General features: G+C 45.9%; 2 protein-coding genes across 11 annotated transcripts in view; one reads left to right on the top strand and one right to left on the bottom strand.

The window, feature by feature from the left end:
• TERB2 (telomere repeat binding bouquet formation protein 2) overlaps positions 1 to 17,688 on the bottom strand; it is a 98,975-nt gene that overhangs the window by 26,341 nt on the left and 54,946 nt on the right. The window lies entirely within an intron of this gene.
• Positions 1,725 to 14,305, top strand: LOC145513917 (histone-lysine N-methyltransferase PRDM9-like). Of its 8 annotated transcripts, none has more exons than XM_081510956.1 (8): positions 1,744 to 1,878; positions 2,872 to 2,969; positions 3,376 to 3,499; positions 3,807 to 3,917; positions 9,377 to 9,426; positions 11,225 to 11,381; positions 12,736 to 13,425; positions 13,509 to 14,305. In XM_081510956.1, exons 2-8 carry the CDS (start codon positions 2,895 to 2,897, stop codon positions 13,697 to 13,699), a joined length of 1,398 nt encoding a protein of 465 aa, XP_081367082.1. In that variant the 5' UTR covers positions 1,744 to 1,878; positions 2,872 to 2,894; the 3' UTR covers positions 13,700 to 14,305. The 8 variants fall into 8 exon arrangements, with proteins under 8 accessions (XP_081367076.1, XP_081367075.1, XP_081367081.1 ...); XM_081510952.1 differs by having other exon boundaries at positions 12,736 to 13,440; positions 13,526 to 14,305; XM_081510954.1 differs by having other exon boundaries at positions 12,733 to 13,425.

Below are 17,688 nucleotides of genomic sequence, written 5' to 3'. Positions count from 1 at the left end.
CTGAGTGCCAAAGAATTGATGCTTTTGAACTGTGGTGTTGGAGAAGACTCTTGAGAGTCCCTTGGACTGCAAAGAGATCCAACCAGTCAATCCTAGAGGAAATCAGTCCTGAATATTCATTGGAAGGACTGATGCTGAAGCTGAAGCTCCAATATTTTGACCACCTGATGTGAAGAACTGACTTATTTGAAAAGACCCTTAATGCTGGGAAAGATTGAAGGTGGGAGGAGAAGAGGATGACAGAGGATGAGATGGTTGGATGGCATTACCGATTCAATGGACATGAGTAAACTCTGGGAGTTAGTGATGAACAGGGAAGCCTGGGGTATTGCAGTCCATGGGATCACAAAGAGTCAGACACAACTGAGCGACTGAACTGAACTGATTAGTGGAAAGAATATGAAGAAGAATAGCTATCTATATCTATATCAAGAATAGATATCTATATCTATACCAGACCAGCTGGAATGTAAGGGATGCTGATGGTGACTAGTTCTAACTGTCAAGACTTCAATCAACTGAAGCCTGGAGTCTGCCACAGCCCAAGACCCTTAGTGAACACGCCTGTCAAGTTAACATGTTAGTCACTTACTTGTGTCTGACTCTTTGCAACCCCATGGACCACCAGGCTTCTCTGTCCGTGGGATTCTCCAGGCAAGAATACTGGAGTGGACTGCCACGCCCTCCTCTGGCAATCTTCCCCTCTTAGGGACTGAACCCAGGTCTTCTGCTATGGGCAGATTGTTTACCGTCTGAGCCACCATGAAAGCCTGAACATGCCTGTACCCATAGATTAAAGCTTCCCCAAGTTTGCAATTTAGAGAGACACTGCTCTGGAAAGATCCATGGTGTTCTCCATAGTTCTGCAAGTAATACACTTTTCCTTCCCATGAGCTTTGGCTGGGTTGTATCTTCTGGCTCAACACCCACCAAGAGGTAAACTCACTTTCCTGGTAACATTTCTCTGTCCAGACTCCAAACCACCACTTGATACTAATTCTACAGTCAGCTGTCTTGCTTCCAATACATGGAAATCACGTTGTTTTTCTGTGAGCAAAGCTAGCTAACGGCCAGAAACAGCGTCCCTATTTTATCTTGTGAAGCCAGTAGGTGTCAAGCAAACTCAGCTCTGTGGATCCTTTGTCCTCCAGTTCGATGCCCCGTTTTACAGAAAACACTTGCAAAGCTTTGAGGTTTTATTTATACCTCATTTCTGAAGGCTTTTAATACCTACAGATGACTCATCAGTGCCACTTCTACTTTGAGGTTTAAAATCCTCCAAGTTTTTTCTAACATACTTATTCCATGCCTTGCGTTTAAATCTTTGACCATATGTTGTTTATCCTGTGTCTCATCAGAATTTGGTTAATTGCACCCTTTTGCCCTGAATAATGCTGTACTCATCACATGGAGTTCTTGCCAAAACTGGATTTGACAAGGTAGGGCACAAGTGGGCCTAGAAGAAAGTCCGGGAGCATGACTACAGTCTGGTGGAGCCGAGATTCCTGTTGAGGGCACTGGAAGGAAACACCGAGCCTGAGGACAACCCGCCCACTTGAGGATCCAGGCATAGGAGGCCTTGCCTGAAAACAAGCAAAAAAAAACGACCAAGATGCGCCTGCGCGCTGGAGGCTTCTTGACAGACACGCCCCCAGAGTAGCCAATCCCCGAGCGGTTGGGTGGGGCCTCCATCGCGCTCCTCACCCTCCGGGCGCCTATTGGCCAGAGTGCCTCGGTCGCAACGCCGATTGGTCGCTCGTGCCTGACAGGGTACAGGCCGGCTGCTCGCCCTTCACTTCGCCTCAGCGCGGGAGGACTGGACGTCGCCGAGCTACTAGCGCGCCCCAGGCCGGGTTGGGCAACGCCTCAGGACAGCTGGTAGACTGTCGGGAACACACCCTGAACAAACCTCATAAACCTTTAGCCTGACGGCTTCAAATTCCAGGGTGGGAGGCCCCAAATCCCGTCAGCTTTGAGGAATTTGAGTCCTAACCTGAAGGAAGCTTGCGTCTCGTCAGCTTCAGGGACTACAAGTCCCTTCACCCGCAGAAACACCGAATCCCCTAGTGCTGCGACCCTCAAATACCTAGAGTGACCCCAGTTCCCCTCAGCCTGAGGCACCCTAAAAATAGCACCGCAGAGAGACCAAATTTCCTTAACCTCGGAGACCTTGAATACCTCAGCCTGGGAGCTCTTAAAACTCTTCCTCCTCAAGACCCCAACTGTCATGCCTGTTGGAGACCTAAAGCGCCTTAATAAGAAACCCCCGATTTCCTCAGCCTCAAAGATCCCAAGTTCTCTCACCCTGCGCATTCTACATCAGCCAAAAGATTCCCAGTCCCCTCTGTCTGAAGAGCCCACTTCCTTCAGCCCGTGTGACCCAGCTCTCCTCAAGCCAAGTGACCTGTCCCTTAGACGTAGAACCCACGTTATGCCCAGATTTTTCTGAGTCTCCAGGCGGAGGTCCTCAAAACCCTTCTTGGAGAAATATTCCCTCTCCTGCACTGAAACAGAGCCCTGATTTCAGCCTGACCCCAGTCCAGCAGTTAGGGGCTTCTAGGTCGCCTCAGGACTCCCTCCGTCACCCACAGACACGTCCCTCCCAGTGCCTTTCTCGGACTCCCTCCGTCACCCACAGACACGTCCCTCCCAGTGCCTTTCCTCGGAGGGGCTGAACTGCAGGGGAACCATAGAAACCAAATCTAGTTCACATTAGGCTGGTCTGTCATAGCTGGTCAGGATCCGTCCATCCCACCAATACCCTCACCCCGACTCTCCCCTCACCTTCCTGCCCTGGACACTCCACCTAAGGAAGACAGACCAGGCTCTGGACAGTGGTCTGGGCTATCTCAGCACCTTCTTCTTCCACAGGCACCTTGGCCTTGAGCACTCCAATGGCCATGAGGCCGAACAGGTCTCCAGAGGAGAGCACTGAGGGAGATGCCGGGAGAACAGAGTGGAAGCCCACGGTGAGAGGCAGAGGCGGCAAAGCTGGGCTCTAAGCCAGCTCTATAGGAAGGACACGGCGCTGGTCCCTGAAGGGCCACAGACTGCTTGCCTGGGCAGCTGAGTGAACTTCTCTGTGACCATACACAGGATGGGAATGCCTGGTCTTGTCTGCGATGGTGGGGTGGAGTGGGACAAAACAGGACACTAGCATCATCAACTGCTCTGTGTCCAGGGAGAGTTAGGAAAACGCTCAGTGTTTGTTCAGTTAAGCAGGACACAGTTGGGAAGGAAAGTCTTCATCCCTGCCTCACAGAGACCATCCAGTAGCTTCAGGCTACTCCCTGCACAAAAGGTGGAGGAAAAGGCCCAGCTCTAAGTTCTGACTTATATTAGTAAATTACTGATGAAATCTATTATTTTCCTTAGGCCAAAGATGCTTTCAAAGACATCTCTGTATACTTCTCCAAGGAAGAATGGGAAGAGATGGGAGAATGGGAAAAAATTCGATATATGAATGTGAAAAGGAACTACGAAGCACTGATTGCTATAGGTAACAGGAAGTGCTGGGTGCCTGTAAGCCTGGGAAACATGAAACAGGTCTTCACCCTCAGTGTTCACTTGGCCCTCTCTTAGGTGGCTTCATTTGCTCACAGTTGCCTTTTGTGTGGAGACTAACCTGGAGGAAATTTTTATTGTTTTGTACCAAAGGGAGGTTGACCCTGCAGCGCAGAGCTCACCTCTTGCCTTGTTCTAGATTCTCCCAGCTCATCCTACTGATTTCCCTGACTTTGTGACACTCTCCATTGCTTCTGTGCTTTGTTCCTCCTTCTTAGAACAAATATTTTGCTTCTTTCCAGGTTTCAGAGCCACTCGACCAGCTTTCATGCATCACCGCAGGAAGGTCATGACACTGCCCCAGGTAGATGACACTGAGGATTCTGATGAAGAATGGACACCAAGGAAGCAAGGTGAGGGGCCAGGAGGTTTTAGCGGTGTCTTCCTGAAAACTACATCTCAGCCGCTAGCAAAGAAAACATAATTTTCAGCATTCTGTAGTGGTTGTGGCTGAATATTGACATAAGCCTGAATGGAGGTGAAGGTATAGGTTTTCCAGTATAATTCTCAAAAGTTTTGTTTAAAATTTATCATCCTTTTTTTTTTAAATAAATTTATTTATTTTAGTTGGGGGCTAATTACTTTACAATATTGTAATAGTTTTTGCCATACATTGACATGAATCAGCCAATGTGTTTATCATCCTTTTTAAAAAGAATTATTTTTGCTAAACATTCTTAATGAATGGCAGTTAAAGAAACCTTAGAAATAAATTCACCAAAGAGATTTAATATTAACCTCATAATTGATTATTGAATTAAATCTCTTAGAAGAGGAAATGATTAACATGTTATGTCAAGATACATTATTTATGTATGTATGTAACACAACACATGATCTTCTTACCCTAAGGTGAAACCAATTCTTTGTTTTAATTCTGGGAAAGGGTTTGAGAGAACTATTTATTCTCCCTGATCTTTCCCACATTTCACTGACCAGAGACAGCATCAGGTAAATAAAATGAAGTGCACTCATTATACAATAGAAGTGAGCAGCTCATTTCCTCTTCTGCTGCTCAGTTTAGAAGAGTTAATCTTGCTAGACTGGAGAAAACAATTTAGATAGTTCTATAATTCTCTGTCTATGAATTTCTGTTCTCCCAGATTTTTAAAAATTATTTATTTAGTTTTGGCTGCACTGGATCTTCGTGGCTGTGCACAGGCTTTCTCTGGTTGCAGTGAGTGGCTTCTCATTGCAGAGCACATGCAGGCTCAGTAGTTTGTGACACTGTGCCCTCTGCATCGGCAGGCAGATTCTCATCCACTGTGTCACCCGGGAAGTCCCTCTGTTCCCTTAGGTTATTAAAACTAGTGAAAGGGATATGAAAAACAAACATTTGGTTGTCTGCAAAGATTTTGACATGAAGAGAGATTCTTCATAGGGAACACATATGCCACGGTTCACCATACCTCTGCACATCTTTATTTACCTTCTTAACAATTTCTGAGTGTATGGTACACTCTTGCTAATTATGTACACATTAGTGTTAGTGGCCATAGTGTTAATCACTCCGTCGTGTCCAACTCTTTGCGTACCCATGGACTGTAGCCCGCTAGGCTCCTCTGTCCATGGGATTCTCCAGGCAAGAATACTGGAATGGGTTGCCATTTCCTACTCCGGGTGATCTTCCCAACCCAGGGATCGAACCGCGTCTGTTGCATCGCCTGCATTGCAGGTGGATTCTTTACCGCTGAGCCACCGGGGATATATATACACATTGCTGTACAACAAATCTGTAGAACTTTTCCATCTTATGTGACTGAAGCCCTAACCCACTGAGGAACAATTCTCCAATCCTTCCTCCTCATAGCCCTTGGCAACCATGTTATATTTTCTGTTTCCATGGATTTGATTAATTTAGATACCTCATAGAAGTGGAATCAGGCAATATTTGTCTTTTTTGGATTGATTCATTTTACTTAGCATATCATCAAGACCCATCCCTGATGTAGCATATGACAGAATTCTTTTTTAAGGCTTAAAAACATTCCATTGTGTGCATGTGTATATAACAGATATAAGATATATCTTATATATAATCTTTGTTTATCCACCAGTGAACATTTAGATTGCTTCCACATCTCATCAACTGGGAATAATGCTGCAATGACCATAGATGTGCACACTATTTATTGAAGATCTTGTTTTCAATTTTTTATGGAAATATACTCTTGAGTTCGAGTGCTAGATCATACAGCAGTTCTACTTTTCTGAGGAAACTCCATACTGTTTTCTATGAAGGTTGCAACATCTTACATTTCCAACAATAGTGTATAAGGGTTCTAATTTTTCCATATCCTTACCAAACTTGCTATTGTCTTCTTATTCATATTGCCCATCACAGAAGGTTTCAATTTGTATTTCCCTATTGATTAGTAATATTGAGCATCTTTTCATATGTTTGTTGGCCATTTGTGTATCTTCTTTGGAGAAATGTCTATTTAATTCTGTCTCCCACTGTATTAGTCAGCTCAGACTGCCATAACAAAACAGACTGCATGCCTTAAACAACAGAAATTTGTTTTCTTACAATGCTGGAGCATGGAAGTTTGATATCAGTGTTCCATCGTGGTCAATCAGGTTCTCTTTCTGACTTATAGGAAGGCTTCATATTTGTGTATGCTTATTAACCCCTTATCAGATACATATTTTACAAATATTTTCTACCGTCCTGTAGGTGGCCTTTTCACTCTGTTCACTGTGTCCTTTGCTGCACAGAGGTTTTAAGATTACTGTAATCTCATTTGTCTATTTTTACTTCATTATTAATACTTGTGCACTTGGTACCATATCTAAGAAATCATTGCGGATTCAGTGTCATGAAGCTTCACCCTTGTTTTCCTCTAAGAGTCTTATTAAGTCTTGCATTTAGGTCTTTAATCCATTCTGAGTTGATTTTTCTTCATGATGTAAGATCTTCGTTATTTTGCGTATGGATATTTTGTTTCCCCAGCATCATTCGTTATAGGGATTAAACTTTCCCCATTGTCTTGACACCCTTGATGAAGATCATTAGACCATGTATCCAAGAGTGTCAGTCAGTTCAGTCTCTCAGTCGTGTCCAACTCTTTGGGACCCCATGAATCGCAGCACGCCAGACCTCCCTGTCCATCACCAACTCCCGGAGTTTACCCAAACCCATGTCCTTCGAGTCGGTGATGCCATCCAACCATCTCATCCTCTGTCGTCCCCTTCTCCTCCTGCCCTCAATCCTTCCCAGCATTAGGGTCTTTTCCAATGAGTCAACTCCTTGCAAGAGGTGGCCAAAGTATTGGAGTTTCAGCTTCAACATCAGTCCTTCCAATGAACACCCAGGACTGATCTCCTTTAGGATGGACTGGTTGGATCTCCTTGCAGTCCAAGGGACTCTCAAGAGTCTTCTCCAACACCACAGTTCAAAAGCATCAATTCTGCGGTGCTCGGCTTTCTTTATAGTCCAACTCTCACATCCATACATGACCACTGGAAAAACCATAACCTTGACTAGACGGACCTTTGTTGGCAAAGTAATGTCTCTGCTTTTAAATATGCTATCTAGGTTGGCCATAACCTTCCTTCCAAGGAGTAAGCGTCTTTTAATTTCATGGCTGCAATCACCATCAGCAGTGATTTTGGAACCCCAAAATATAAAGTCTGACACTGTTTCTACTGTTTCCCCATCTATTTCCCATGAAGTGATGGGACCAGATGCCATGATCTTAGTTTTCTGAATGTTGAGCTTTAAGCCAACTTTTTCACTCTCCTCTTTCACTTTCATCAAGAGGCTCTTTAGTTCTTCTTCACTTTCTGCCATAAGGGTGGTGTCATCTGCCTATCTGAGGTTATTGATATTTCTCCCAGCAATCTTGATTCCAGCTTGTGTTTCTTCCAGCCCAGTGTTTCTCGTGATGTACTCTGCATATAAGTTAAATAAGCAGGGTGACAATATACAGCCTTGACGTACTCCTTTTCCTGTTTGGAACCAGTCTGTTGTTCCACGTCCAGTTCTAGCTGTTGCTTCCTGACCTGCATACAGGTTTCTCAAGAGACAGGTCAGATATCTGGTATTCCCATCTCTTTCAGAATTTTCCACAGTTTATTGTGATCCACACAGTCAAAAGCTTTGGCATAGTGAATAAAGAAGAAATAGAAGTTTTTCTGGAACTCTCTCTCTTTTTCAATGATCCAGCGGATGTTGGCAATTTGATCTCTGGTTCCTCTGCCTTTTCTAAAACCAGCTTGAACATCTGGAAGTTCACGGTTCACGTATTGTTGAAGCCTGGCTTGATTTCTGTGTATTTCTGGCTGTCTATTCTGTTCCATTGATTGACATGTCTGTCTTTATGCCAACGGGCTTCCTCGGTGGCTCAGCAGGTGAAGAATCTGCCTTCAGTTCAGGAGACACAGGAGATGCAGGTTCAATCAATGGGTTAAGAAGAGCCCCTGGAGACGGAAATGGCAACCCCGTCCAGTAGTCTTGTCTGAGAAATCCCCTGGACAGAGGAGCCTGGTGGACTACAGTCCCAAAGGTCACAAAGAGTCAACATGACTGAGTGACTGAGCACACACTTTATGCCAAAACTACACTCTTTTGGTTCCTGTACTTTTGTAATATGTTCTGAAATCAGAGGCCTCCAGCTTTGCTGTTCTTTCTAAGATTGTTTTGCCTATTTGGGGTCCTCTGAGATTCGGTATTAACTGTAGGATGGATTTTCTATATCAGAAAAAAATTCCATTGGGATTTTAATAGGAATTGCATTGAATCTTTAAATTGCTTTGGGTAGTATGAACAGCTTAATAATATTAAGTCTCCAAATCCATAAACATGAGATGCCTTTCTATTTACTTGTGTCAGATTCCTTTCAGCAATACTTTTGTAGTTTTCAATGTATAAGTCTTTCATCTCCTTAAGTTTACTCCCAATTATTTCATTCTTTTTGATGCTATTATAAATAAGATTATTGGGACTTCTCTGGTGGTCCAGAGGCTAAGACTCCACACTCCCAATGCAGAGAACTTGGGTTCAGTCCCTGGTCAGGGAACTAGATCCCACATGCTGCACGAAGACCTGGCACAAATAAATAAATAAAAATAAATATTTTTAAAAATTTAAATTTAGATCTTGAATATAGTTTTAAAAAAATCAAAAATAAATAGGATTGTTTTCTTATGTTCCTTTTTGGAATGGTCATTGTTCATGCATGGAAAGATATTTGAATGTTGATTTTGTACTGTGTGCAACTTTCTCTGCGGGTTTTTTTTGTGTGTGGCATTTTAAAGATTTTCTATACATAAAATCATGTCCTCTGTGAACAGACATAATTTTACTTCTTTCTTTCCAAATTGAAGCCTTTTGTTTCCTTTTCTAACCTAACGCCCTGGCTAGAACTTCTAACATTATGGTGAATAGAAATGCTGAGAATGGGCACCCTTGCCTTTTTTTCTGGATCTTAGAGAAGTTTTCAGCTTTTCACTGATGACTATGATGTTAGAGGTATACTCTTCATATATGACCTTTATTATATTCCAGTCACTTCCTTCTATTTCTACTTTGTTGAGTATTTTTGTCATGAAAGGCTAGTAAATTTATTAGATACTTTATGGACATCAGATGAGGCACAGATGAAGTTTCATATATTTTTTTAATTTTAAGAAAATTATGTAATGCTCCCAGTGGAAGCATAGGAGTTGATGATACAGAAATCATTTTCCATTCCTCCTTTGGTAATCCTTGTCCTTGTCACTCTCTGGCTCAGAATTATGTGTCCTCAATTAGAATGCCCAGAGTTTGGAAACATTTACCAACCGAAACACTGATTCTCATCAATTTTAGGTAAACCTTCTAGGATGGCCTTCAGAGTGGGGCACAGTAAACACCAGAAGGTGAGTATTTCCCAAATCCTGTTGCCAAAATATCCTCCTCATGAACCCAGTCACAGGTGAGGATAGGAGAAAACACAGAGCTCCTGGAGCCTGCTGCCTTCCTGTCCTGAGTCTTTAGCACTGTGTCTGATATCATCACCATCTTTACAGTTAGTAAGAACAGCAACAATAGTAGGCTGTCCTATTGTTTCATTATTTTCACAATATTTAAGACTTTAAGCATTTTATGTGAATAAACTTACTTAAACCTTAAAACAATCCTACAGTACCTATACGTAGGTATATAGCTATCACCATTATCGATCACAAAACTGAGGTAAAAAAATGATTTATTATATGCCTGAGATCACAGTATCACTGGTAGTGCAATCTAATCCAAAGCACTTTTTCTAAACTCCTTACAAAATGATTACAACTTACATAGTTTTATGAAGTTTATTCATACATCTTTATATCATTCATCTGAGAGATGTTTTCAACCTCAGTTCTTTTGTGCTGTGCTAGGGAGGGATATGCTAAGACATCTGACTAAGGGAAGCTTAAGGACATGCTGGGCAGCTTGTAGAGTGGACGGTCCAGGATGAAGAAGCTTAAGGACATGCTGGGCAATGTGTAGAGTGGACAGTCCAGGATGATGAAGGTGACAGGATCCCTACCTCAGAGCCTCCCACTCCAATAAGAGGAAGCAACTCGCAACCCTGACAAGCTTCAGGTTTATGACTGAAAAGCAACAAATAAGAAAATAACTGAAGGACTTTCACATAGGTTACCCACTTTTGAGTAGAAACTCATCATCTGGGCATCACTTCAAATGCTCGTTCTTGCAGGAGGAAGTCACAAGTCCTGCCCCTGAGCTCTGATTAGGCAACTCTCCTGTTTGGGATCATTTGTTTAGCCTGCCCAGTGTTGTGAGCTGTGAGAGCCTGGCCCATACCCGTTAGTTCTCAGAAGACCAGGCCCAGCTCAAAGCCCCCGAGGGCCCCCTGAATGTTTTGTGAATGAGTGACTCCACATTTAAACATTCACCTAGGAGTGAGACGGTCAAAGAATGCTAAACATAGTATCTGTGAGCTAGACTTCAAATATAGAGGCAGTTGAAGGGATAAATTGATGGCAGGGATGTACGCTCACATTCATACTGTACTAAATAGCTCACACAACGATTTGTTGAAATGTTATTAAATTTCATGTCCACTGTAACATTAAGAATTAGCATGTATACCAATTTATGGATCAGGAAACTGAGGAGAACCAGCTAGTCATACAGTCTTGTTCAAGCAGAATTGATAAGGCTAGCTACTTTAATTCCAAACGTTGTCTCTAGGACATGGCAACCTGCAACTTTCAGCTCGTTTTCTTTATTGTCTAAATGTGTTTCTGCCGATCATCTTTTCTCTTCTCAATCTCACTCCTTTGTCACCTTATTTTCCAGATGTGTTTTGTTCCCTCTGTAATTTCCCATACTTCCTCATCCATCAAAGGTCCACTAATTAATAGAAAACCCCTTGGATTTCTCTATGAGCACTTACCCTCTTCTTTCCCTGACCTCCAGCTATTCTCCCTGCCTTGCTCTCACTTTTATGCAGAAAGTTGAAGGGAAAGAACCTTAAGATATGAATTCTAGTTTTGTTTCACTACCCACTTAGGTCCTTATTTTACACTCCTGTGTTCAGAAGCCCCCCTCCACCAGGTATTTCCAAGAATTGTCAAAGTATTAACTAAAGTCATGCATGTGACAACACTTCATAAAGTCCTAAAGAACTAAAGAAATGCATGTTGTCTTTTACTCACGTGGAAGGGAATGTCCAAGGCACCATTAAGTAAGAAATCTAGTTTGAAGGAATTGCCGAGAGCAGCAAAATTGCTGAAGACAAGTGGCTCCAAGCAGGCTCAGAAACCGGTGCCCCCTCCCAGAAAAGCAAGGACTGCTGGACAGCACCCCAGACAAAAAGTCGGTAAGAGAAAATTTGGGGAGTTCCTCTAATTAGTTCTCTAATCCCTGTAGAAAAGCTAATAAGTATGGCCTGGGTGTGTGGCGTGGACTTTGGGTAGGCTTGGGTTTAAGCTGGACTGATCTGAGACATGAAGTTAGCAATGGGGCCTTGGGAAAATCTTATACATTTTCTGAGGTCCTGATTGCTCATCTGTAAAGTGAAGATAAGGATACATAACTCATACAGTGTTTGAAAGCATTACATTAAATGCAAAAGTGCTGACACTTTTTTGAACTAAAAGTAGTTCAGGAAATCCAGCTGTGATGATAGGGACCATGCTTTGTTAGTGTTTATGCCCAGAACTCTGCTCAATGCCTTACGTGTCACGTCAACGCCTTAACATATATTTTCTGAGTGGATGTGTCAGTGAACTATTTCCTAAGTAAGAAGGTTGGGAAGTTAAACCTACTAACGGGAAGTTCAGGAAGCTTACAATGAACTGGGCATCTGTGGTCAGTGTGGAGCCCCAGTCTCCTGAACCAGTAGTTAAAGGGAGAGGAAACAAAGGATAGAGAAGGGACTTCCTGGCGGTTAAGTGGTTCAGACTCCACGCTGCCACTGCAGGAGGCGGGGGTTCCATTCCTGGTCGGGGAACTAAGATCCCACAAACCATGCAGCGTGGCCAAGAAATAAATAATGTAACCTTAAAACATAAAATTACAAAAGTAAAAGTTTTAAAAATACATGTAAAAATACATGTAAACAAGTTTTAACAAAGTATATAGATGGACATGTAGGAGATCTCACACTTTGTGATAAAACAGGGACTAACTCTCCAGACCCCACCAGCCTTTCTTAGCTTCTGTTCTCCATCTTAGAACTCAGAAGAAAGGAGACTGGAGATTTACTCACACCTGCTCTAACCACCCCCTGTGCTGCCTCCCATATGCAGAGAGCTCCAGGCCAGGCACCCCTAACTTAACAGACCCTTTCCCCTCACAGGGAGCTGCTCAGGAGATTCCACTTAAGTCATCAGTCTTATCTCTCAGTAGGGTAAAGTACCTGTGGCCACTGTAACATGACTTTTCAGATACTTACACGCAGGGAAAGGTCCCTGCAGATCCACCTCTATCAGGAGAGATGCTGCTTCTGATGCTGCTGGAAGGTCCCTAGTCTGAGTGATATATAGAAAAGGCCCTTGACACAAGCTTCCTAGATTTCTCTAGATGTAGAGAATAAGAATGGAATGGAAAAGTGGACTGTAAAGACACACTTGATGGGAGACAAATCGTGCGCTGTCAACACTTAGATGATTAGTAGGCAGGCCTTACCATGGCAAACCAGCTACCTGACCAAAAGCTTCCTCTTTCAGCAGAACCGAGGCCCAAGATCCACCCATGTGCCTCCTGCTCTCTGGCCTTCTCCAGTCAGAAATTCCTCAGCCAGCACATCCAACACAATCACCCCTCTCAGACACTCCTGAGACCATCTGAAAGAGACCACCTCCAAGCAGAGGATCCCTGCCCAGGCAATCAAAATCAGCAGCAGCGATATTCCGATCCACACAGCCCGAGTGACAAACCTGAGGGTCGCGAGGCCAAAGAAAGGCCCCAACCTTTGCTGAAAAGCATAAGTCTGAAGAGGATTTCAAGGGCCTCTTCCTACTCACCCAGAGGACAAATAGGGGGTTCTGGGGTGCATGAGAGAATGACAGAAGAGCCCAGCACAAGCCAGAAACTGAATCCAGAGGACACAGGCAAATTATTCTTGGGGGCAGGGGTCTCAGGGATTATGAGAGTCAAGTACGGAGAGTGTGGGCAGGTCTCCACGGATAGGTCAAGTCTCATCACACACGAGAGGACACACACAGGGGAGAAGCCCTGTGTTTGCGGGGAGTGTGGGCGAAGCTTCAGTCGGAAGTCCAATCTCATCAGACACCAGAGGACACACACAGGGGAGAAGCCCTATGTGTGCAGGGAGTGTGGGCGAAGCTTCAGTCGGAAGTCAGTCCTCATCAGACACCAGAGGACACACACAGGGGAGAAGCCCTATGTGTGCGGGGAGTGTGGGCGAAGCTTCAGTGATAAGTCAGTCCTCATCACACACCAGAGGACACACACAGGGGAGAAGCCCTGTGTTTGCGGGGAGTGTGGGCGAAGCTTCAGTCGGAAGTCCAATCTCATCAGACACCAGAGGACACACACAGGGGAGAAGCCCTATGTGTGCAGGGAGTGTGGGCGAAGCTTCAGTCGGAAGTCCAATCTCATCAGACACCAGAGGACACACACAGGGGAGAATCCTTATGTGTGCGGGGAGTGTGGGCGAAGCTTCAGTGTTAAGTCAGTCCTCATCACACACCAGAGGACACACACAGGGGAGAAGCCCTATGTTTGTGGGGAGTGTGGGCGAAGCTTCCATTGGAAGTCCCTCCTCATCAGACACCAGAGGACACACACAGGGGAGAAGCCCTATATTTGCAGGGAGTGTGAGTGAGTCATGACTAACAAACCACATCTTAGCCACAGGAGGATTACTGCAGCCACCCCATGCCTCAGCACTAAGGGGGCCTCAGAGGAGGTCTCTGACCCGTTACTATCCCCAAGAGTATGAGGAGAGACTTCCCAGGTGGTCCAGTGGCCGAGACTCCAATGCAGAGACCCATGTTCAATACCTGATTGGGGAACTGGCTCCCACATGCTGCAACTAAGACACAGCACAGCCAAATAAATAAATATGTAAATAAATATTTGAAGGAAAGAGTGTGATAAGCACAGAATTAGTTGATTAAATAGACCTTTATGACACTTTCACTTTATGACACTTTCATGACAGGAAAGGAGGTAGATAAACAGCAGAGGGTTTCTTAAGTGTTCTGGAGATGTTCATGCCAATTGCCTTCGTGGTTTTTTGTACTCCTCTTCTAATAAATTTTGTCTCCAAACAAATCTGAAGCCCAGACTACGTACTTATTCCCCACGTATTACTGAGAGCAGTGGGGTCCAGTGGTAGCTGATCCCCTGGGAAGGCATAATTCTGGAGCCAACTCAGTTAGGCCACTGGACAGTCAGTTCCTGGGTCCAGGGAGAGGAATCTAGGGTTTGAGACAGACTCACCAGAGAAGAGAACTCCCTGGCCTCCTGGGAAGTGTGGCCTCTCCTCCTTATAGGCCTCGACTCTCCTTTGGCCTCTCCTGGTTGCCCTCAGGTTTCCTCTGACTTCTGTAGTCTCAAAGTGAAGGCCTTGTGCACCTGAGTGTGTGCGTGTGTGTGTACCTGGCTCAGCCTGGGCCATCTGGTCTTTGCCGCTCCCTCAGAGTCATCACAGCATCTGGACTCCAGATTCGACCGCAGGGGTCCAATTCTCAGCCCTGCCCTCAGCAGCTGTGTGACCTGGGGCAAGATGCCCAGCCTCTCTGTGTCTTCTCTGTTCTCATCTGTGACACACGGTGGAGGCAGCAGCATTTTAGTCTGATGCATGAGCACAGGGAGAATCTGGCAGAGGCTGGCTGAGGATGCAAGCCCCACCTTTGCTGTTCTTTGTGTTTTTTTCTTTAATCTTTTCTTATTTTTTAATTGAAGGATAATTGCTTTACAGAATTTTGTTTTCTGCCCCCACACCTTCAGGGTGTCCTTCAGCCCCCACACCTTCCAGGTCTTCAGAGCTAGACGAGGAAGGGGCCGTTTAGGCACTTGGCTGCCCTGAGGAGTGGGTGCGAGGTCAGGGGTGCTAAGGGAGGGCGACCTCCCTTCCCACTACTGCCGTTCCTGCTGGGCTGGGCAGCCCCAGAGCCCCTCCACGGACAGGCAGTGCCGACAGTCGTCCGCCCTGCCAAGAGCAGAGCCTGGAGCCGCATGTGCAGGAAGTCCCTGTCCTGCCCCCATCCCACCCCCACACGGAGGGTCCTCGAAGCCCACACAGCGGCTTCTCTATGCATGGGCCTCGTACCTGTACCTGTGTCCACGTGCTCTGGTCAACACTGTCGTGACCTTGAAATTCTTAACTATGGAATAGCTCATCCTTACACGTCCCTTTTATGAGTGAAGTCGGATGGACCCCAGGGTGTGCTGTGAGCAGAGCAGATACGCACACACGGGTCCCAGGGGTGACCAGGCTGCACAAGGGGACAAGGTGGACACAAAGGCCCCCCGGTGAGTGAAGGTGGGGACCCCATCAGGAAGCCACGCTTGCTTTGACCCAGAACTGAGTTCCTACAGAGAGTGGAGACAATGGCGTTCTAAAGAGTCGACCACACCCTCCCCTCTGTGAATGACCTCTGCCCTGGCCTGATCCTTCCAGGATGGGTTCAGGAGGCTGAAGTTCGCCCAGTCACCAGAAGACACCAAGGGGAGAGTGGGCCGTGGGACGGGGGGCGGAGGGTGCAAACTCCAGGACTGGGGGCAACAGCCCTCAGTTCCCTCCCTGTGCCAGGCTTCTGAAGCATCTCTACATGAACCATGTCAGTAATAACCACCCACTAGTATTTTCTCGTTTCTTTCATGCTTTCTTAAAGGAACACGTTTGTCTGTGGCTTGATTTCCCTACAGGAAGGGAAGCCGTATAGAGTCCCCATCTTCTGCGGCTTTAGGCAGGGGCCGCGGGAGGGAGAGTTAAGGGTGGTACAGGCAGAGGGGCTTCAACTGAAATACGGTGGGGACCGAGCAACTTGCAGGGGCTTCTTACCTGTACCTCCCACTGGAGCTGGGCCTGGAATCCCCTGGGAGCCTGAGCAATTCATAGCTTCTCCCTCCCCTCTGCTCCCCTCCCTTCCCCTCAAAAACTGACTCCTGGGCCAGCCCACAACACCCCCAAATCCCCCATCACCCACAGCCCCGCACAGGCCCTCCCTCACAGAAGTGGCTTGACCTGCATGGTGGTGGGGACAGTGTGTGACCCCAGAGCTTTGGGTCTCAGCTGACTTTGAGCAATGGGACTGGTGCTTTACCCAGCCTCCCAGCCCAGGGAGCTGACAGCAGCCACAAGCCACGATCTGAGTGGGGGGGTAGGGTGGGGATGTGAGCTGTCTGAGGGCCCATCCTGTCCCCACGACAGCGGCCAGGCCTCACCTGACACCGTGACTGCCCTGCACGGGCACACAGGACAGCAGCAGTCACGGGGACGGACAGCCAGCTGCCTCCACCACAGGCTCCACTCTGACTGCAGTGGTCCCACGGCTGTACCAGCCCTGCCTGCTCGCCGCTCTGCTTGGCTGCCAGGGCTCGGGGACCCTGCGTGAGTCGGTGAGGGCAGAGCTCCAGAGGCCAAGCCTGTCTTCAGCCGCCAGACCCACCCTGATTGCCAGACTCATGAGCCCAACCGGGATCTGAAGCCTTTGGGAGAATGACACCACAGATGCTGACTTCAGAGCTCAGACTCCTGAAAACTTACTAAACAGGTTGCTTTTAGTCTTTTTTTAAAGCAGGAAGGGGGGAGCATAATGACTTCCTTGGTGGTGCAGTGGTTAAAATCCACCTGCCAATGCAGGAGACACGGGTTCAATCCCTGATCTGGGAAGATCCCGCCTGCCATGGAGCAACTAAGCCCATGCACAACTACTGCAGCCATGAAATTAAAAGACACTTTCTCCTGGGAAGAAAAGTATGACCAACCTAGACAGCATATTAAAAAGCAGAGACATTACTTTGCCAACAAAGGTCCATCTAGTCAAGGCTATGGTTTTTCCAGTAGTCATGTATGGATGTGAGAGTTGGACTGAAAAGCAAGCTGAGTGCCGAAAAATTGATGCTTTTGAACTGTGGTGTTGGAGAACACTCTTGAGAGTCCCGTGGTCTTCAAGGCGATCGAACCAGTCATTCTGAAAGGAAATCAGTCCTGAATATTTCTTGGAAGGACTGATGCTGAAGCTGAAATTCCAATCCTTTGGCCACCTGATGCGAAGAGCTGACTCATTTGAAAAGACCCTGATGCTGGGAAAGATTGGAGGCGGGAGGAGAGGGGGACGACAGAGGATGAGATGGTTGGATGGCATCACTGACTCAATGGACATGAGTTTGAGTAAACTCGGGAGTTGGTGATAGACAGGGAGGCCTGGTGTGCTGCAGTCCATGGGGTCGCGAAGAGTCTGACACGATTGAGCGACTGAACTGAACTGATTCTTCAATATCTTATTCAGAAAATCAAAAGACAAGCCACAATCTGGGAGAGAAGTATTTGCAAAACTCATATCTGATGAAGGATTTGGACTCAAAATAGACAAAGACCTCTTGAACAACCCCATAAAAAATGAGTAAAGATCTGAACAGACACTCAGCCAAAAAAAGATATACAGATAGTCAAAAACAAAAACATGTTCAACATCATACACCATTAG

Source organism: Giraffa tippelskirchi, chromosome 7 (assembly GCF_054371585.1).
Source record: "Giraffa tippelskirchi isolate mGirTip1 chromosome 7, T2T-mGirTip1v1.2.pri, whole genome shotgun sequence".
NCBI classification, from domain to species: Eukaryota; Metazoa; Chordata; class Mammalia; order Artiodactyla; family Giraffidae; genus Giraffa; species Giraffa tippelskirchi.
Note: the sequence above shows the minus strand (reverse complement) of the source record. Positions and strands in the feature narration are given on the sequence as shown.